General features: G+C 44.1%; 1 protein-coding gene across 1 annotated transcript; it reads left to right on the forward strand.

Annotated features, from left to right (window-relative positions):
• The first annotated feature begins 388 nt into the window (after positions 1-388).
• slc43a1a (solute carrier family 43 member 1a) lies at positions 389-22,602 on the forward strand. The gene is made up of 15 exons (XM_071545005.1): positions 389-626; positions 5,200-5,360; positions 6,261-6,453; positions 8,134-8,189; positions 8,872-8,948; positions 16,512-16,604; positions 17,026-17,159; positions 17,358-17,491; positions 17,762-17,908; positions 18,049-18,084; positions 18,215-18,350; positions 18,774-18,903; positions 19,038-19,111; positions 19,708-19,831; positions 20,107-22,602. Exons 2-15 carry the CDS (start codon positions 5,207-5,209, stop codon positions 20,302-20,304), a joined length of 1,686 nt encoding a protein of 561 aa, XP_071401106.1. The 5' UTR covers positions 389-626; positions 5,200-5,206; the 3' UTR covers positions 20,305-22,602.
• Positions 22,603-22,634: the final 32 nt, after the last annotated feature.

Raw genomic sequence — 22,634 nt, forward strand, 5'->3', positions numbered from 1 at the left:
AGAGGCGTCCGTTTTTGATGCAGCGACGTCAGAAAGAAAATGAATTGATGATTGGTGACTTGGTTGCCAGGCTTGAAAGTTGGTTTAAAGTTGATTTTGTATCACCACATTTTGAATGCAAATCGTTTTTAAAAGTTACCAACTGGAGGCAAACTGAACGTGGTGGAGTGGAAGGACATTTTCATTAAATGTGGTGGCGGAAAAGACAAAGCTTTTGTAAAATAGGCAAGTGGGCTACTATGAAACAGTGCATACTTACTAGAGAGCTTGAGTAAAGGCAGTCTAGTGGTTGAAGGCCTTGCAGTTACTCTCCACCCCTCTGTGAAGAGGGAGGGGATTAAGTCAATTTAGGAGGAGAGGGGGAGTTTGTAATGAAACTAGAGAGAGAAAGAAGTGTGGAGTCACATAGTGACTAACACGAAACCTCAACAAGAAAGAGCCTCCTAGAAGCAGAAAACCGCAGCAGTTTTAGGGTTCAGGCTTTCACTGGCTGCTAATCCAGAAAGCCAACAACCAGCTGTGAAAGTAGTTTTTATTCATCTTCTTTTTACTTAGTGAACAAACAAAAGCTTACAAAAGAAATCATCCCCACAACAATTTCTTTTCTGAGAAGACATAAAGCTGAAGTAAGTCAACTTTTTATCTTGAAACGTCACATATTTGTGCTATTGTACGTTAACGTTAAGTGTAGTATTAACTGTAATGACATAAGATAGCGTTATCATGTGGAGGAGAGCGCCAAGTTGGACTAACCGGCTTGAGATAACTCACACGTGGCATGAAACTGGGAATCTGTATACTTTTAGGTTACTTACCAAAGACATTCAGCTGCATCCAGGTCGTTTTAAACCCTGGCGTATTTTATTAATGTGTAAGGAGAATGTTTTAAATGAGTGTGTTATCACAGAGGGAGAAGGGGTTCGTAGAAACAACAAATAGCAGCTAATTACTCGAGTAAGCTAACCTCAAGTGGCCTGGAGGCTGGAGGGGCTGTTTCGGAAGTGACCACTCGCCTGTCCAGCCTTTACAGCAGACTGTAGCCCGCCTGCCTCTTACTGTGCCCTTGTCCTGCTGTGCGAAATGCTGTGACAGTGGCCATTTTGTTCTAAGTGAGCAGAATAGGCAACACATGCTATTGTTTTAATTTAATTCAAATTTAACCAGCCGCGTATAACTGGTGTTCTGGTCAGCAGCAGTGGCCGCAGATAGGTTCAGGTCAGCACGATGAAGACGTATGCTGCCTTCACGGACTCCTCTTAAGCTCCGACATCAGAGGGTGCCAGCATTCAACCGCTATTGAACCTAAATTACACATACCGCAGAACCTCTAACAAAAGTTAGTTTTTGGTTGTTCTTGTTGTAGGCTATTTTAAGACATCAAGCAGCTCAGAGACACTTCATGCTGCAGCCGCAGCAACGTAATGATGATGACAAAATGCGCATCAGTGCACAGAATCGATGCTTTAATTAATTTATTTGTCGTCCTATAAATCTCCTTTTCCATCCCCTGAATGTCACATCTAGGAAGATCTTGTATCACAGAAAACTTTAGCTGTATTACCACGTTATTAATGTGCGCGAGATTTGTAAAGACGATATTTCAGACAGCATTTGAACGCAGCACCAGACTTCCTCCGGGCTCTCCCCAACAACGGCCACCCCACGGTGACGGTAACCGGAGAGCGGCTGAGGTCATGCCCGTGGAGAGACAGCTGTCAGCCAGCCAGGTTGCGTTTTTGGACTCCTCGGGGAACAGAGGCTCCTACGGCGAGTCGTTTATTTGTTTGAAAACTTGTGAGGATAAAGAGTTTGCCCGGCGTCCTTTATGTCCTGTAGAGGTTGATAAACACGGCCGGTCAAGGTCAGAAACATCCCCGCGGGGAAAAAAGAGTAGGAATGGGAGCTAGAGAAAGACATAAAAGAGATGGAAAGAGAGCAGGACACGTGATGAGTAAGTCTTAGTGTACTTAGCCTATGTCAAATCTTAATAAAACACCAGAGTGGGTTGTTATAATCATGTAATAGGCCAAAACGTATAATAGCCCCCCCCCCCCCACACACACACACACACCCACACACCCACACACACACACCCCCAAGGTTCCCTATTATAACGTCAGTTATGGCAACATTGCATCATGCAGCCCAGGTATTAGTTCAGGAAGCAGCTCCCTTATATGGTGTCTCTCTCCCTCCTCTCTCTCCCAGTGTGGGCTTCACCTGTTCTCTCCCTCTCCCACTCATGCAAACACACACTTCACAGTGTTATGACGGGGGCTCACAGCTGCCTGCTAACCATGAAAGACCTTTCCTCTTCGTGTTCTTACTTGTTTGCGACTCTGTGTTGTGCGTTGACCTCCCCTGCGTCACCAGCACACACTTAATGAAGCCCATGGCAGCTCAGTGTGGATGTGGACGGACAAATATAACCCTAAAAAGATGAGGGTGGAATGAGGATATGTGTGAATGTCACCTCATATAATGGTGCAGCAGCGGGTGAACTGTCACTACAAGCATGAGACTTTCATGTAAATTCCCATAAAGCTCCAGTAAGCTGCTTCCCGCTCCACTCCCTCTAGCCAAACAGAGTATTTAAATGAAAGGAAAGGCTGCGATGATAAGCAGGAGGAACTAGGCGGGAAATAGAGAGAGAGAGAGAGAGAGAGAGAGAGAAAGAATGTGTGATAAGCAGAAGAGGAGGGGGGCAACACAGAGACAAGACTGGAGTTTAATCTTAAACTTGTGTGACTTGTGTGTCTTGCATCATTCCACATGGTCATATCATATTACTCAACTAGGTTACTACTACACACACCAAGCAGCAACCGATACCATGGTTTCAACAACAGTGTCTGCTGACCTGAGTGCAGCGATGATCTCTATATGCCTTGTGTTTATTGTGTGTCTTGATACTGCAGCAGCGGCCACAGCACAGTAAATCCAATCCATGTGACAATAGCCTCTATACTTAGGCCTAGTTAATGGTGTGTGTGTGTCTGCTCCTGGTGGAAAGACTGTTCTGTCTTTCTGCCCGTTCTGCTGTGTTTACCCATAAATGAATCATACTTTGCGAAGCCCTGCAGTTCACAAAATGCCACAGCCAGGAGCTGGACTTCAGCCCACAAAGAGGGATTCACACCTGCGGTTTGAAAGCTGAGTCAGAGCTACACAGTCTTACCAGCACATTTTCATCAGAATGCAGACATCCATCTTTTGCATTTTGTCTGAATTCACAGTATCGATTTCTATAAATCCAAAGACAAGCAGCATAATTCATCATTAATTCAAGCAAAATAGTGATCCTGACAGTAGGATAGCATGATTATGACTAAAATGATCATTCTGATTATTTTGCCAGATAGTGGGAGCACGATTTTTAATCAGTATCACTAAGAAATGTACTGCATTTTTTACATCTTGTATCAACATTTTGACTATTTTCAACGACAGAGGATGATCAAAATGAAATCATACGTGTCAATATTGACATTAGCCTTTTTACTGTCTGCTTATATATTTCTGTGATAATGAATAGCCTAATTGGTGGGATATAAATTTACAGGGTTGAGTGGATGAGCGCCTTCAGCTCTGTCGTCCATTGTCGAGAGCCGAGGGAGTCGTGTGCGCGCTGAATGGGTTTCCAGCATGGGGTGTCAGTTACAAAGAACCCCCCCCACCCCTCCTCTCTTCAAATGCTCTTTCCAGCACAAAGGGAGTTCATTGGGCTATGGCTAATCACATTACACACACGCCTCATGAGCACATACGCACAGAAACACGGGCGCACACACACGGACCCTGCCAAATCTCTCCCATTAGATCCTCTCTCTTTCTCGCACACACACACACACACACACACACACACACACACACACACTCGAGAGGATGCCTTCATAAAGAGCCATTGAAAGGGTTTCCTGTTGGAGGCCTTGACTCCAGCCTCCTCCCCTCTTGAAATCAACCGGCTGAGGCTTTTCTCCCTCTGCTCTTCTTTCTGATTCACTCCCAAATGGAAAGGCTGGCTATATTTGGATCTTTCTTTTGGATCTTGTTTAGATGTTTTCCAGATGTGTGTGTGTATGTGTGTGTCTGTGTGTGTGTGCTCTTGTCAGGGTGGTCATGACTGGAATATGTTTGTTGTTGTTCATTCGTGTCACAGGTTATGGTGACCTGTTTTGTGTGTATGTATGTGTGTGTGTGTGTGTTTGTGTGTTGCTGATTGTAATATGTAAAGAAAAAAAGAAGCAGGCATTACTTTCAACTTGGTCATGACTGGCCTAAGCCTATTTGCTGCTGCCGGTCAGCCAGGTCAGAGGTTACAGTTCCCTGTTCTGTGTGTGCGTATGTGTGTGTGTGTGTATGTTGTTTCTGCCATGTAAAAACAAACTGCGTCACCTTTCAGTTTTGATCTATTAATCCCAGTAAGACACAAGAATAGGCACACTGTGCTTACACGCTGTTGACAGACTTCCCTCCTCCTTGGTTCCAGCTCCCCACTGCTTTCCGATTGAAATCTGACCAGTTTAAGACATTTTCCCTATTTGCAGAACAAAAGCAGACCTCTTATTATTTTACTGTGGTCAAAATCAAGGGTGAAATAGCTGCCCTGTTGACAGGACAATGGCAGAGCAGACAAAAAGTGATGGGGGGATTGCTGAGGACATTTCAGTGAGAGGTGTCAGGTACCCAACTGGGATTTACAAAACAATGACTGGCCACGTGAGCGGTGACTGGGGAAACTGTCCCGGTGAGAAAGTGTCTTGTCTCGGCCTACAGGCTGTTATTACTGTAAAGCAGCGCTCCTCAAAAATGCTGACCCCCAGGGGCTTTTGGGGGGACTCCATTAGGTCCCTAAACTAAACTGAACAATAACTGAAATATCACGTTTTTTTGTGGTACAATGTCTGAGAATTGCTAAGTTTTTATTTCTCATTGATACAACTTCCTAAAGAAAGTTATTCATTTTTGGACTGAATAAAATCAGAAAATAAATATCTTGCCATTATAAAGTTTGGGAACCTTTATTCTGAAAACCTTAATAGCTGTTAATCTTAAATGTGAATTTAAACTTTTTCTCTGCTGTCAAGTCATTGCCATCCAGTGCCTTTACTGAAACTTAATTCTATCATTTTAATTATTTTTTTCCCTCTCTCTCTTCCGCTGCCCCTCCTCCCCCTCCTCGTGCCTCCTCCCCTGCAGAGCAGCGATGGCGCCCTCTCTCCTCCAGGCCTACAGGAGGCGCTGGTGGATGGCGGTGACGGCGGTGATAGAGAACCTGCTGTGCTCCGCCGTGCTACTGGGCTGGGGCTCGCTGCTCATCATGCTCAAGAGGGAGGGCTTCTACTCCCACCTGTGCTCAGGTAAAACCAGCGGCTCTACGCCAACTCTCTTCACACTAGAAAGTTTCAAAAAAAGAGTCACAAATGTGCAGTTATCTTTTTTAGGACATTCTATAGTTGGAATGACCATATGAAACTCAACACATCGCTTCATATTATACCATGTTGTACTCTGCGTTTTTGCTAGCATCAGTTTTGAAGTGTATGTGTTCATGTAGATGGGTAGGGCCATAATTTGAAACTCAAATACACATTGCAACCCCCGAACCCCCCCTGCCAGAAGTTCAATAACTCTAATAGTCAACTTAAGGTGCTACGTGTATCATTTTAACATCAATGAATCATTACCACATGCATTTTGTGACATCAGTGTAATTAAACTAAACTAAACTAAACAAAACCAGACCGTCACAGAGAAGATTTGCAGCCTCTACCTGTCTCTACACTGCATTTTACATTGGGTGCTACGGTGGCCGACAGGTGCAAAAGCAGTACAAGGGCCCAAAGCATTAAGATAAACACGCTACAATTTCAGAAATGATTCAAATTCAAAAACACATGCAAACCACGAAAGCAAATGCAGCAGCAATCGTTTGCTTAATTTCTGAACGATGCAAACGATTTCTCTTTTGTATCCCATCGGCCACCGTAGTGTGCACCCGGGGCCAAATTGACGGAAAAATGCTTTCTAGAGATTGCTTTATAGCACAAAGCAGGGAGAGGGTGCTGCTCTTCCAGTCAGTCCAGTATCAAGCTCTAATTGGTCAATGAGTCAGCATCTGCTGTGCATGCAGTGCAACTAGAACGCTACAAGAACACTTCAAATCACAATTTAAATTAAATCAACCCTGCAGCTCTAACACACACACACACACACACACACACACACCATTCTAACCCCCCCACCCCCCCTCCTCGCAGAGAATGACTCGGTGGTCGTGTCCCTGGGCAACGCCTCCAGCGGTGAGGTGGAGGAGTGGCTCAGCTGCGTGGACCAGGAAGAGATGCTGAATCTGGGCTTCACCATTGGCTCTTTCTTGCTCAGCGCCACCACCCTGCCCCTCGGCATCCTGATGGACAAGTTCGGGCCACGCCCAATCCGCCTGGTGGGCAGGTAAACAATAAATACATAGAATAGATGTATAGGGGGACATGCCTGTGGTAATATGACTAATTATGACGTGGTAGTGTGTCTTTTTTTAACTTCAAGACAACTCCCAAATTCCTAAAGCTCATATTTCTTTTGAAGGGGAAGTTTGTGTTTCATCTTTGCATTGGCAAAGATTGTTGCTTGTCTGGTAAGAGGTTTGAATACCATGAATTTCATCTGTAAGAAGTGCAACAAGGGGGAATGAAAGTTAGATACTGTAAGGCGGTACTTAATTCCTGCATAGGGATCAGTCATTGAGAAGAGGAAAGCTTAGAGAGTAGTGTGTAAAAAAAAAGCAGATAGATCACATTCCCAAAGTGGGAGGAGAGAGATTACTCCTTTTGTGTTTCCTCAGTGGGGAAATGAATGAATGTAGGTGGGGCACGTAGTATGCACGTAGTGGAATTCTTGCACAACGGGTGCGCAAATTGGCGGCAGACGTGCACACATTGAAGACACACATTTTCACACAGGCACAAGAGCTGCTGTTTCAGTATCTATGACACTGAATAGCCATGACAGCCACGATCACAACAGAAGGTGTGATGGCAAAATGAAAGCTGAGAAAAAGATGCAGAATAGAGATGGAGATGAGAAGTTATCTGTGGTTGCATGTGTTGTAACATTCAGGCAGTTCAACCACCAACAGTTGCTCCTTCTTTTTTCATCACAATTTCACTGATGTCAGCAGACTTTGTCAGCTGTATTTTAACAAAATATACTAATGCATGAAAAGAATGTTTAACGTGTGTCTATTGATCCACATCTACAGGCCATACTGAATAATATTTGAATGTTTTCTCATCAAACTTTCGCTTGTCAACATGTGAGTTGTCTGACTCAAACATGTTTAAACAGGAAGACTGATGAGTCACCAACTGTTGTCCCCTAGAGCAGTGGTTCTCAAACTTTTTCACGTCAAGGACCCCTAAACTGACACAAATTAGACCACGGACCCCCATTTGATAAGATTTTGTCCCAGGGTCCCCCATCTAATAAGATTTTTGCATTTATTACAGAAAGTGTATGAAACCCATGACCAAAATAGTCATACATTCTGTCATTATGTTACTTACATTACATTATGTTATGGATGGAATTATAGTGAAAATGAATTATTCCCCTTTTTGCTGGGGACCCCCTGGAACCCCCTCAAGGACCCCTGGGGGTCCCCGGACCCCACTTTGAGAACCACTGCCCTAGAGCAGTGGTTCTCAGCCCGGGGGTCGGGACCCACCAGGAGGTCGCGACATGATTTACGGGATAGGAAAATAACATATTTCTCCTATACAAATGTATTACTGTGTGTAATTTTTCAGATTTTTCTTGTGAAATACTGAATAGTTTTCAGCCTCTAGGCCTCGTCTGATAACCAAATAAAACTGAAAAGGCAAAATGGTTCCTAGTAGTAGGAGTAGGCATCGCTTCGTTTTAAGGAGTCTCAAGCCAAAAAAGTTTGAGAACTGTCCTAGAGTTTCTGGCCCTCTGGGAGTTGTTATACTTGACTTCCTACCATAAGCACCGAATCAAACCTGTTGGAGCAAGTTTATACCAACATAGATTATGAATGTGGGCAAGATGGTATAATATGACATGTGATAGTTTGAATTCCTCCTGATTTTCTTTGTCATTTTTTCTTTGCAGTTCGTGTTTCGGTCTGTCCTGCATCATGATGTCAGTGTCTGCCTACGACCCTGGTGGTAGGTACACACAAACACACACTGGCCAGTCAAAAAACACTCCGGTATCAACTAGTCAGCTACAAAATATGACATATAAGAAATCTGTTTTTATGACACCGTGAATACTTCAGTATCCTTGTCCTGTGTAAATGTATCTGGACATTGTTGAGCTATCAAATAATTCTCCTCTACATGAGTAAACCTGTTTTTCTAGAGCTATTGTTCATTTTCCCGCTCAAAGCTGAATGATAGCAGGATTCACACCGCCTGAGGTTTTGTTTTACTATTGGTTTACAAAGCCAGCTGGTAAAGCCTGATAGAGCGACATCTTATTCTTATGGAGATATTCTGCAGAGGGTTTGTTTATTCAGTTATCTTCTACAACACATTGCTCATTGTCAAAAGGGCTCAGTTGGGGATATTTAGTTGAAAGTAAAGAAAAAAAGTGTTGTTGGCTATTTACATTTATTTTAATTTATTCATAGTTACATTTTTCAACCACCTAAATGACAGCATACGTGGAATTGAGCCAAATGTACTGGATATTTGTTTTGGAGGCTGGTTTGGGTATTACTGCAATATTTGTTTCTTTAAAATCTGCAAATATACACACACACAATCAGTAGCATAATCCTATCATCTTATTATAGTCTCTAAATGCATCCATCTAACTCCTCTGTCCTCCTCTCCTTCTCTCCAGTGCTGTCAGCGCTCATCTTCCTGGCTCTGTCCTTCAACGGCTTCGGAGGCATCTGCCTAACCTTCACCTCCCTCACGGTGAGACACAGAACTGGCAGGAGACACAAAAAGATCCTCAATTTTTCAATTTTTGATAGTTATCTGATTTCTCCCAACTGCTTTAGTGCCCCTTTCTCTGTGCTCAGCCAATTCTCAGTATGTTGAGAAGGTGCTGCACTGCCAACATGCTTAGCAACACCCATATTTTGTTGGTTATCTTGCCAGAAGCAGAAGCATCTCACGTTCACGGTGCAATTGGTGCAAGTAAATTATTTTTCGGAAAAAGAAAAACAAACCCACCTACTGGAAAAATCATGAAATATTCTAAATGCCAAATGTCAAATTCCAAGCCAAATTGAATAGGTCTCTCTCTCTCTCTCTCTCTCCCTCTCTCTCTGTCTTTGTCTTATTTGCCGACCCGCACACACAAACCAGAGAAAGAAAATTGCAAACAAGCACATTATTGTCACTTCAGCCCGGCCTACGTTGGTACCAAGGCGGCTTCTCAGCTGCCTCTCTCCTCTCTCTCCTCCACACTGTCCCTGCTGCTTGTCGACCAATTAGAGCATTCATTAAAACCTGGGTGTATTTGAGGTCAGTTAAAGTAAAGCATAGATTTTCGAAGGGCGTCAGTCAAATTTCCACAAGAGTCACACCTGAAATATTTTGGCACCGGCTGAATGTGAAACTACGCTGCCTTTGCGTTCTGCCAGCTCAGTTGAACATTTTTCTATTGTGCTTATGCAATTCATATTCTGAGAAGCTACTAATGTCGGGTTATTTTCCTGGAACAGACGAGCGGAAGGTTTTTGGCAGCTGAGTGATGCCGCGTGGTCCGGACCTCTATTTGTGTCAGCTGAGGGAACAGTGTGTGTTGTGTCTGGCTATGTTTGTGTACATTTGCGTCAGGCATGTTTTTTGCGTGTGATGTGTCAGCTGGTACCTACATTATCGAGTTGGTTTTATTGCTGCTGCATGCCCCGCTGTCCTGGCAGATATTTAGGAGTGTGTTTTGTGTTGGCTGTGTGTGTGTGTGTGTGTGTGTGTGTGTGTTACAGTGTTTCCTTCTGAGTCGCACATGATTCCCCCAGATGGAAAGTCTCCCAGTTATGTTTCCACCAATAACGGCCTCCGGCTCCCCACACACCCTCCCCACGGCTCTGCCCACTCACCTCTAACTAAAACACACAAGGCCATACTTCATCCCACTCTCCCTCTTCTGTTCCCTTACTTCCTTCCTTACTTTCCCCTTCTTCCTTCCCTTCCTCCTCCCTTCCCTCTTCTTGTTCTCCCCTCAGTACTTTTTCTCCCCTCTCTCTCTCTGTCCTACACAGCAGTCGTAAGAAAATCAATGCAGAACCTTTTCAACTCTGCATGACTGTGCACACGTGTGTATGTACAAATGTGTGTGCATGGTTATGTACACAGAGGAACATGAACATGAAACAGATGTGGAAATAATGAAGGTCAAAGTTGAATATGGACAAATGACCCATGGAAATCTTGTGAGCTCTCCCCTGTGTGGTGCCACCGGTGGCTTTGGATAACAGAACAGCTAAGCACCCATCTTTGTCTCTGTCTGTGACTCTCTGTGGGCTATCTAAAGTTAAAGGGATATTCTGCTCATTTACAGTCAGCTGTGCCCCTTGGATTCAATGAGGAATGCTAACAAGCTGATTAAGGGAAAGAAAAGCAAACATTTGCAAAATTCCAAAATAAGATATCAGCCATTTGAAAAATGTGACACCTATTCATACAAGGTGATTGTTTGCAAAAAATGTTAGAATGTAAGAAAGTATGTTAGTTTTTAAAGGACAGCGGGTAAATGAAGTTCCTAGTTGACAGAATGATAGCACTTTTTAGACTGGATTGTCTATATTTTATAGATATTGAATAATAAACTTCAGGTAATGCTTTTTCCCCAAATGGATAGTGTTTTGACATGTGTAACATTGGGGGAAAATGTAACCAACTTAAACTCAAAATGTCAAAATATTCCTCCAACACACAGCACAAAGCACAATTCATGCCTTTTTTTCTGCTTGCTCAGGAAAAATCATGACGCATATTTGTATGCGTGTGCACACATGCATGGAACATCGCTTTCACATGAATCAGGCTTTCTGTCTGTATTTCACACACACACACACACACACACAGGCAAGTCTTGGCAATGTGAATACACATATTTTAGCACTCGCATATAAAAAACGTTTAGGAATGCATGTTCATAGCGAGGCATGTGAACCTGTAAGTTTCCTCCCATCACTCCACCCTTTCTCTTCAGTGACATAGTGCACTGGCAAAAACCACGCAGCACATGGCACCATGGAAACATCTGTTTCCACACAACCTTATTCTGCTTCCTTTTAGGGAAAGCGTGATTGAACAGTAACACACACACACACACATCTCTTGCAAACATACGCGCTGTGCTCTTTCTTCCTTATTAAACACACATAAGCACAATATTAATATCACGCACACAGACACTTGAGTACTCTAACAACACTCCCACCCTCCTCCCCTCTTTGTCCCTCTCTGACCTCTCTCTCTCTCTCTCTCTCTCTCTCTCTCTCTCTCTCTCCTTCTCTAATTGGGTTGGGTGTACCAGCATTAACCGGCCTCCGCAATGTTGTTGTTCTTAGGAGTTGATGTCAGCACAGCACAAGGACACACAGGTGTGCATGCTGTATCATGACATTAAACCAACTTTAAAGAAAGGGGTAGTTAACTGACTGTACTGGGCGTCACCCCGATCTAAATGTGTGTAACTGAATTAGTACGAGGCAGGACTTGGCTGAAAAAGCGTGCTCAGTCAACTCACCCAGGGCAAATAGTGAAAGAAAAAAAAACTTGGCAAGAAAGGCTCATTGTGTTTCAGAAGGTTTGGTTTAGACGTGGGAGCGAGCCAGGTCTTTCTTCAGCTGGTCGGTAGCTCAGTCTGGATTCGTGCCGAGCCGCTGCATGATATACAGCAGCGGCTTACATCCTTTCCTCCAGCAGCCAGACCACCTTTTTGTGTAAGGAGGACCATACAGGACTCCCTTTCTCCTTTGTAGTTGTATATATACGTCACACACCCTTGTGGTTTTGACCTGCAGGTTCATGTGAGGACAAGGTGGCCTAACTCAGAGGTTATGCACCTGTATACTCACCTGTTTCAGTCCTACAGCTTTGCCAGAGGCACACATTGGGGCGGCTGTGGCTCAGGAGGTAGAGCGGGTCGTCCACTAATCAGAAGGTCGGTGGTTCGATCCCCGACGACTCCACTCCGTGTGTCAAAGTGTCCTTGGGCAAGATACTGAACCCCAAATTGCTCCGGATAGTTGCCCCAGCACCCTGCGTGGAAGCTTGCCGCCATTGGTGTATGAATGGGTGAATGTAGGCATGTTGTAAAGCGCTTTGGATAAAAAGCGCTATATAAATGCAGTCCATTTACATCATTTGTCTTTTCTGGAGCGTTAGCCTGACACTGACTCTGCGGTGCTATTAGTTACACAGATATGTTAAGTATGCATGACTTTGGCTGAGTTTGTGTTTCACCTGTTCTGACTTGACATTGAGGGAATGGGGAAGGTGTTCTGGTGTTGCAAGTGTTTTGCAGTCATGGAATTGGCCTTCGACAGTATTGGCTGTCGGGACGGGCCTTTCTCTTTACACACCAATGGGAATAGTGCTTTCAGCTGCTCCCCCTTACAGTTATAATAGCTGTCACATGCCTCCCAACGCTGATTTAGTCTCAGCCCAGCACAGAGAGAGACTTAGTTCAGAGTTATCAAGGCTGCCAGACTCTGCCTGAATCAGCACTCTATATGAGGAAGGAGGAATGACTAACAGAGATGCTTGAAATATTAAATTTAGGGGTTTGCGACAGTGAAAGGTCTGTGGCTGAGGAAGAGTGAGTGTGAAATGCGTGCCAGAGAAAAGGTTGGTGGAAAAGGTTACGGGACCCAACGAGTGTGTCACAAATGCAGAGAAAGAACAGGAATGAGTCAGAAATACTGAGAAACCTCAAAAGTGAGAGTTACAGTCACACATTGTGGTTTGAGGTTTTCCATTCATGACGGTTGAAACAGAGGGCATGTGATCAACAGCCATGTTGTTAGCGGAGGCAGCAGGAGGAGCTGCGTTGGCTTTAGACCACTTAGTTGCATTACACAGTATAAGTCAACACTGGACCTATATAGATCAGTCGGTGAGCGTTGTACGAAACCTACGAGGGTTAGGTGTTTGATACACATCTATACTCTATATATAAGGGATAGAGAGAAAGGGAGGGAGAGAGATGAGGTAGAGAGAAGAAGCCGGTACTAATCAGCTGTGGTTTAGTGTTTCCTGCTGTGAACTCCACAGAGAGCAGAGCTGCAGCTGTGGCTTGGAGAGATCAGTCAAACCCAAAAACGTGACTCTCTCCTTCTCCTGCTCTTTCTTCATAACCCTCGTCTCCCTCTTTCTCTTTCTCCTTTTTCTTCTCCCTGTAGTCTACCTCCTCTGTCTTTCACAGATTCAGTGTTGTGTTGAAATCTCTGTGCTCATTAGGCTGCTATTTTGTCAGTTTTTATTTTCTTCATTTAGGCCTTAATCAAACTTAATGCCGCAGTCTCACAATGGCCAAGTGAGTGGAAACCCCAGGAGCGGAGCCATAGTTGATTAGTCCTGACAATTGAACGGCCAAAGCCCCCTTGTGTGTGACTGTGTGACCCCGGACGATCCCTCTGTGCCTCCATAACGTCACGTGTTTCTCTCCACTTCCCACTGGGCAGGGTTGGCATGCAGGACATGTGCTGCAAGGCCATGTGTGAAATACGCATTTTATGGGAACTGCCGGAACACAGTGGTGGGAATCACGCTGCTGCTGACACATGCACACACACACACACACACACACACCTGCACATGCACACATTCACTCGTACGCTGTCTTTCTCTCACACACAAATCTCATTCACTCACTCTTGTACACACATGTTGCTACCATGAGACTTACACTGTTACCGCATGAAAGCAAACATCAGCTAGCTGCCATCCCACATGGCTGGAATAACTTTGCTTTAACATTAGTAAGAGATGCAGACTCCTGTGTGCTCAGAGGGCCCTCTCGCCTAAATTCCAGACATCTCCGCAGCCGGAGAGTCCAGGCTGTAGATCTCAGAGCCAGGGACGGGCCACGAAATACTTCGATTCTCAGAACCGCTGAATGAGGACGGGTGTTCTCGGGATGTTTTTCCCTCTGGCTCAGGCGGCGAGCTTCTCCTCAGAACAGAAAACGTTTTTTTTTTTTCCTATTTACCCGCTGTTCCTACTGTTGTGTTGCCCTTTGACGTACCCAACGTGACCCTGAGCTGACCCCTGCAACACACACACCAGAGTCAGAGCCACTAGCTGTCAGCACCTTCTTTACACATACAGCGACCACCCGACACACACACACATACACATACATTATCATATACACAACTACAAATATCTACTGTCACGGACAAGCATGCACATATAAATTCTCACCCCCGTGTTACACCTCACGTTTCGATCGGCACGAGACGACCCCGAAGCAGCTCTAGGAATGTCTGTATGGGGTAATGAAGTTCCTGGAAACCCTTTCTTGGGAGTTATTTGTCGTTCATAGCTTCCCACCAGCACCTATAGAGCATCAACGTTTTAAAGCATACCGACATAACATCAGAAGACTGTGGAGTTTTAGACAGCATTGCACATTGAAATACCATTCCACAATCAAGACATTTTAATGCAATATCTTTATATGTTTTCCATTTACAGTGCATGTTAACAAGTTTGACAGAAATGTTCATTACCCCACATCCCAACCCCCTCCATAAAGCCACCTTATATCAACCTTAAATTCATGAATGCGTTAATTGATAAGCTGAGGATTCATTGACTTTTTAGAAATTGCTAAACTAGACACTATTTAATACAAAAACAGATGGTTCTGAATATTGTTTGGGTCAGACTGTCCTGCATTTCCCAACGCTTCATCTAACATCATCTTCTTCAGCCTCAGTGAGCTCAGTATAAGAGTGTGGAAAGTGCACAGAACTGTGGAAAAAAAGAAAGGGGGACGCTACTAGGTGAACCCTGACCCGGGGGGGAGATTAGTCGACGGCGACAGAAGTTCGGAAAACCACGGGTGGCGTTGGGAGAGAATAGTCAGCTTGTCATGCAGCACACCTAAAATCCCCGCCATGTGATTTTATAATCATGATTGACCCATTTAAATCTCTAATCAAAGGACACTGAGTGTGCTGCATGCACAACAGGTCATTGTTATGTTGGCTAAGCTCCTTACTACTGTAAATAGGTCGACCTAATATATGATGTGCTTAGTGCCTGGTGCCCGCTACCCTGTCCCCTTTGACGGGTCATGCATGCCCCCTGTGCTGGGTCCACCAAGCTCAATGAAGTTACTCTTGAGTGCTGACTATACACCGGCTTCCACACCATTAATCCCAACTCTAAGAATTAGTGGAAATCGAAAAAAAAAAGACCTTGGATGTGTGTCTAAGTATAGCTTAAACTATGGCTGAACGGTCAGGGCTGGTCAGGACACAAAATGGGTCATGGCCTTGTTTCTTGTTCCCTCATGACATGGAAACTAATATTTTTTTAATGAGTCTGGTTTGCAGGGTGAGACTGGAGTTACTTTGTGTCGGTCCCAGGCTGCAACAGTTCAATACGTTCAAAGTTATATTGAGTCCACGATTTACTGTAACGTGCGTACGTTTTAGTCCATTCGTGTGCACGAGATACAATTCGTTCCATTGATTTCGTTAAACTGTGCAGTTTAGGAAAAATGCAACTTAAAAGGTACCTTTTAGGTATTGCAGATAGGCCTAGTAAGGATTTGGTATGCTAATATCCATTGTCTGTTTACACTGAATAGGCATATCCCCCAGATATTGCAACATATTTAGCCACTTAACCTTCAGGCCATGTAAACACAATCAGGTGGCTGCAACACACCCAGGACAGCGCCACATTTAATCACCAATATGTGCACTGACTCGCATGTAATACAGCGGATGTATTATATATCGAGAGCACGATGTCACTATTTCGAGGGCACGTTTTGGCAATTTGTGCGCACTTAAAGAGGAAATCGAGGGAACGAATTGTATCTCGTGCGCACGAATAAACCAAAACGAGGGCTCATTTTAACCAGATCGAGAGAACGAATTCTATCTCGTGCGCACGAAAAAAGAAAACGAGAGCTCGAATTGCGTATCGTGCGCACGTTACAGTATATCGTGGCCAAGACATCAATTATTTTTCTCCCGATGGCCACTCCCGTGTACTCCCGGGCTCCGTAATACGAAGGCTCTGCAACTATCCCTGCCTTGTGCGTCCTGTTCACACACAGCAGCTGTCTGCCCTCTGGTGGTCAAGATGACTTATTGCACCTCCACTAAACCAGAGTTTTGATTTGTTCACACAAACTCAGTGTATTTCACATTGCTGAGGTTTTGGTGAACTTATTTGATTGGTGTCTTAACTGTCATTGTGTTTGCTATGTCAGAAGGTCTGGGGTTTATTTTTATAATTTGTTTCTTATGTCTCCTTCCCTTCCTCTTCTCCTTGCAGCTCCCCAACATGTTTGGCAGCCTGAGCTCCACCATCATGTCTCTGATGATCGGCTCCTACGCCTCCTCTGCCGTCACCTTCCCTGGAGTCAAGGTAGCATCATCAGAAATTAACAATAACATTGACACTCTCTGCATTCTTCTGTTCAATACGTATGTGAACGTATAACCACAGGATTAGTAATATGCCCTTAATACATTACCGTGCCATAAGTGATTTTTGGAGAAGAAATGTTTTTCTTGAATAAAAGCTCATGGTTGGATTTCTTTTACATAGCTGAACGAGACAACAAGGGATCAGACAGTTTTAAATGAATTTTGGCTCTCATGTGGTTCTGGGTCTAGATCCAAGGAGGATAGCAGTTAGAAGGCAGGGTCAAATAATTGATTGACTTTCAGAGAAGCTGCAGGCCATGAGAGCCCAGTGCCTGCCCTGCCTACAAATCATGGGACTCAGTGTGGTGCAAACTGTTACTTTGCATTCAAACTCTTCCTCTCCTCTCTCTCTTTCTCAGCTGATCTACGATGCAGGCGTGTCCTTCCAGGTGATCATGTGGATGTGGACGGGTCTCGCCGCATTTGTCTTTTGCAACTGTTTCCTTAACTGGCCAGTAGAGGGCTTCCCCACGCCGGACGAGGTTGACTACAGGTCAGCGTAGCTGCCAGTCTTTTGCTTCATCTCACCCCAGTGACACAAAATCAGAAAAGTGTTGCTGACAAAGAATCATTGCCCATGTTGAAAACAAAAGCAACCACAAGTTAAATTGCAACTTTGTAACCTCTCTCCTTCGCTCCATCCCTCCATCCCCACTGTGTGTGTGTGTGTGCTTGTGTGTGTGTGTAACAGTAAGATCCTGACACTGCAGGAGCTGCCTGCAGGAGAGCAGAGGGTGGTGGGAGAGAGACTGAGCCAGAAAAACGGGGACATCCGACACTCCACAGAGAAACTACCTCCAGGTGCTGAAGCCCAAGCCACACCCAGTGAGTCAACATATACTCAACACACCCCTCTGGTGATAAGTCATATTAGTTTTACTGTGCAGCATATAGAAACCATCACTTATGTGCAGTTGTCTATGCTGATGTGTTGGGCATCGGTAATTGGGGTTTATTGACACCAATACTGACAGGGTTTAGTTCTTACTCAGGCTACACGTCCTAAAAATATATGCACTTGTATAACTGTAAAGGTCTTTGGGTAAAAGTGAACTTCTCTCTGTCTGTCTCTCTGTCTCTCTCTTCCTTTCCCAGATGCCGTTCCCTTCCGTCGGTCAGTTTTCTCCCCCATCTTCCTGTGGAGTCTGGTCACCATGGGGATGTCCCAGTTGAGGATCATCTTCTTCATGGGCGCGATGAACAAAATGCTGGAGTTTATGGTCACCCACGGCGACCCGCACCGTGAGTGTCCAACCGTCGCCACAGTCAAATGAGATGCTGGCATTACTCACGGGGTTGTTGTGATCTTGATTAGTATTGCTTCAGAAAATAAAGCTATAGAAGAGTTACTGACAGAGTATTGTTCTTTGTTTCGTTTCCAGCGTCTGATGAGCTGGTGATTGAGGCAGAGGAGAATGGTGAGTAACAAAGCAATGTGGCTTTGAAAGTGTGTATGTTATGTGATTTTGTGCATATTTGTGTCTAAACTAATCAGTCTAAATAAGTGTGAATGTTTAAGAGTCCACGTGTGTTTGCCCTCTCCCTCAGTGAGTTTCTACTCGTCCATCTTCGGCACGCTGCAGCTGCTGTGCCTGGTGACCTGTCCTCTGATCGGCTACATCATGGACTGGAAGATGAAGGAGTGTGAAGAGGAGAGGAGCCCCGCCTTGGCCACAGAGCAGAAGTAAGAGAACGGGGGATGGTCCGAGAGAAGGAAGCAGAGGAAGTGAGAGAGAGAGAGGGAAAAATGGTCCGAAGGAAAGTTTGGCAGATAGAGAACAAAGGGTGGGGAGGGAAGCACTGAAGGAAGGAGGTAAAGAGGGAGGATATGGGAGGAAGAGGCAGAGGAAGACTGGATTAGGGAGAGAACACGAACAGAGGAATAGAATAATGTAAGTGCAAAGAGTCATGACGCTTGACACAAGCAAACTCAACCAAAACTGAATAGTCAATTGTCTGAATAGTCAAATGATGAACTGTAAACAAAAACAATGAAACTAAATTCTCCCCATAATGCAGTGCAAATGCGTATGTGTGATGTGTCATTGTGATTGGGGTGATGTAGCGGAGTGGTAATGTTATATCTCTAATGTCTCTCTCCCATCAGACAGTCCAGTGTGCCCAAGAGAGACCGTAAGATCCAGAAGGTGACCAACGCCATGAGGGCCTTCATCCTCACCAACCTGCTGCTGCTGGCCTTCGGGTTCTGCTGTCTCATAGACAACCTGCCTCTACAGGTGGGCACACACACTTCTAGTGCATGAACACACATGATAGGAGTATGTTAGCTAGAGAACAAGGAAACAAAGAAATTTACAGTGCCAGATGTGTTGATTTGTTGCTCATTTCTTTCCTCTTGCTGCTGCGTTAGATCCTGACCTTCATCCTCCACACCATGGTCCGAGGCTTCATCCACTCCTGCTGCGGAGGCCTTTATGCTGCTGTGTGAGTACTGCATTACTAAAGTTCTCCAATAAACATCAACTACAGATCTCTACAACTCCATCCGCATCCAAGAAATAATTGGGTATCGTCCCTGTAACCTTGTCACACCTTGTCACCTTGTGCAATTACAGAACAAGCTTCCTTAGTGTTGCATTTATTCATGCTGGATTTATATGCGGTCTTCTTGAGAAATAGCAACCTTTCCCCCTCCTGTGTCCTTCACTGTGTGTGGTCCTGTACACAGAAAAATCCTCAGGGTTAGTTTAACTCTGAGAGTGTAAAAAAAAAAAGTTAATTTACGAGTTAATTTAACACTCGTAGATAGTTTTGAACAGCTGCCCCAGAGCCATACCCGCTCTATGAGTGCAGAATTAACTCTGCAATCAACATTTATCAACTCCAGTTAACTGAGTGAACAATCAACACATATTAACACTGGAAACTTTTCTATGTGTAGTTCAAAAGTGCTGAGAAGAGCCCACCCTCTTAGCAGTACTAACCATCAGTTCAGTTGTGTGTAGTAATGTAGTGACCATCGGTAATTGGGGTTTCAGTCTCTGTTATGAAACAGAGATAATAAGTGTCATCTTCCACAGCTACCCATCCAACCACTTTGGCACCCTGACCGGCCTGCAGTCCATGATCAGCGCTGTGTTCGCTCTGCTGCAGCAGCCGCTCTTCATCGCCATGGTCGGCCCGCTGGAAGGAGACCCCTACTGGGTGAGGACACACTCACATCTCTGCACACCTGCACACACTTACACACATAGACATACACAGGCACTAAGGCATTCAGGTGGACTCTGGATTTTGTTTCAGGTCTCCAAATGAATCTCAGCATTTTCACATTTTTGTTGACAAAAATGCAGAATCATTTAAGTCCAGTTATTAATGTTGTCATGTTAATTCATAGTGTCTATTTCTAGTCTTAGTAATGTAAGGTCAGTATATTTGGTTTGATCATCAGTTCACCTTGTGTGCTACTCTCCCTCCAGATCAACCTGGGCCTGCTGATCTTCTCATTGGCTGGCTTCCTGTTGCCGGGATACCTGTTCTACCACCGCAGGCACCTGGTGAGGGAGAGGGAGGCCAGGGACAAGCGGGCAACCGGCCAGGAGACGCTGGCGCTCAACCACTCAGAGACCAACGGCTACAAGCACCACAGCAACGGCCACGGCGTTGTGGAGGCCTAGAGCGTCAACACACAGCCAAGGATTGTGGGAACTGTAGGATTTATTTTTGTACGTGCCTTCAAAATGAGCACCAGCAATGTAGTCATCAGTATATATTTTGTTTTGATATTTCCAGTGTTTTTTTTGCATTGCTGTTGCGAATTTTGCTCACCGCAAACCATATAATCTCAGAGCAACTAGGATCCCCTGTGTTTTGTAATGACTCTTAGTTAGATGTTGAGTTCTTGTCACGTTGCAGTGGGATTTAGGGAGAGGGTGTCATCATCATGTGTTGCTGTTTTTTTTTAAAATTTTATTTATTTTGGTTTATCTCAAAGAGCCAAATTAGCATGAGTAAAAGCCATAGATTTCACTCACAAGCACACGCATGCACACAACCTGGCGTGGCCTTTGTGCCACAACATGGTTTTCATGGTACTTGAAAGACTGTTGTATAGTTTTCAAACACTTGATATAATCACCGCAATCCATGCTAACACCAAAGAACAGCTCAGCTTTGTTTCAGAAGCGTGCCTAATGAAGCAAACATTTATATTAATTGTGCTGTTTCTACTGTAATCCCCTCCACAAAAGCTACAGATGTATATGGATGAAACAGTATGTGCTAACAGCGTAGCAGCTATGAGTGAGAATCGAAAGCATGTAATGATAAACTGCTGGTAAGTATGAACAACCTATTTGGGTATTATCAGAGCACAGCACGCTAAGCTATGACAAGCAGCTTCCAAAAAAGCTCTCCTTTCTGCATGTTCATAGGCGTAGTGTTCACACACACACACACACACACACACACACACAGGTACACACAAAGATAGGCTGGTTGTAGAGACACCATAACTACCTCTTCTGTTCCCTTTTTTGTACTGACTCTGCAACCGATTCCTGTGTCTGTCCATCCATTTTTTTATGTTAGGAAACACTAATTTGTCGTTTAGATTAGTCAAATACCCCTGGCTGAGATTTAATCAGTGCACCATCATTTCTCCTTGTGCATTCATGTTCTGTAGAGGTGAAGATGATTCAACCCTCACATTTCTGGAATTTTTATATGTAGGAAGGACTTTTTTTTTCTTTCAAATTTGACAAGGAAAGATATGACTGATTTTAAAATTCAGACACACGATGTGTGTCAATGTTATCAAACACTTTTTACTGCTTTATGCACAGAAATGAACTAGTGTGTGTATAAAATATGTATTTAAGTGTCTTTTTGTACGTTTTAGCTGCAGTAGTGTTAAAAAAAAGGGAAGCATTTGTTTTATTATCAGCAAATGTTATTTTGTAGTGTGCCAATTCAAATGATTTGCAGTGTATTCTGCTTATGCCTTTTTGTTGTTTTGTCTTGTATTGATTTTGGAGCAAAAAAATCTCCATCAAATATTTTTTTTTGTTAATAGAACTGAGGTGTTTCTCTTGTATTCTACATATTCTGCCTGCGTTACTATATATGGATCTATAATATCACCAAGGCAAGGCAAGGCAAGGCAAACTTTATTTATACAGCACATTTCATACACAAGGCACAATTTCAAACACCATGTGCTTCACATAAAACAGAAAAAATACATAAAATGACATTAAAAACGAAAGAAAGAAAGATTTTGAGCAGTCACTCTCACACTGGTGACACCTCTGGTCAGCCAGTCTTTAGTTCATTCTATTTTAGAATGAAGTAAACTTTCTCTCACTCACTTTCAGCCTCTTGTTTCAGCCAGCTGTCTTTTAGATAAAACAGAAAAATGCCTTCCTCCAAAGCGACAACCAAATGTATCTATTCTATACAACTTTCTACTAAGGAATGAAACAGTGTCATCTGGATTTCTGGAGTCAGTCTGCAATGGATGAAACTGTTTCTTTACTCAATCCAGGCTGGGTTTCCCGAATTCACTTCCCGTACCAAGACACGCTCAGCAGACCGCTCCGCTCCTCCGCATTATTTAGGAGGGACGGGATTGAGTTTGTTGTCTGAACTCTGTGCCTTAGCTGCTGTCTTATCTTTTCTGCAATAGAAGTGAATGTAGAGAAGCCACCTCCACCAAACCAAAGTCACGTTTAGGGGCTGTAAAGCTTTATGAAGATCAAGGTGTGTTCCTCTGACTTCTAGTTGACAGTACAGCACTTTTCCTCAGGGGAATGTAGCTACACCATCTAACGCAGCGGCTGGTCTTTAATCCTCTCTGTTCGCCCTTGGGGTTAAAGCTTTGGTGTGTCTAGCTAAATGTACACATTTCTTTCCTGTCTGCAATGAATATAGCCAGCTTGTGCATTTGATTAAACAAATAAATGTATGTATTAAAACTTACTGTCACTGTGGTATTTTTGCCATCCCT

Source organism: Centroberyx affinis, unplaced genomic scaffold (genome assembly GCF_046629955.1).
Source record: "Centroberyx affinis isolate AG114_WGS23_722 - 3 ecotype Tasmania unplaced genomic scaffold, CSIRO-AGI_Caff_v1 ptg004751l_1, whole genome shotgun sequence".
Taxonomy (NCBI): domain Eukaryota; kingdom Metazoa; phylum Chordata; class Actinopteri; order Beryciformes; family Berycidae; genus Centroberyx; species Centroberyx affinis.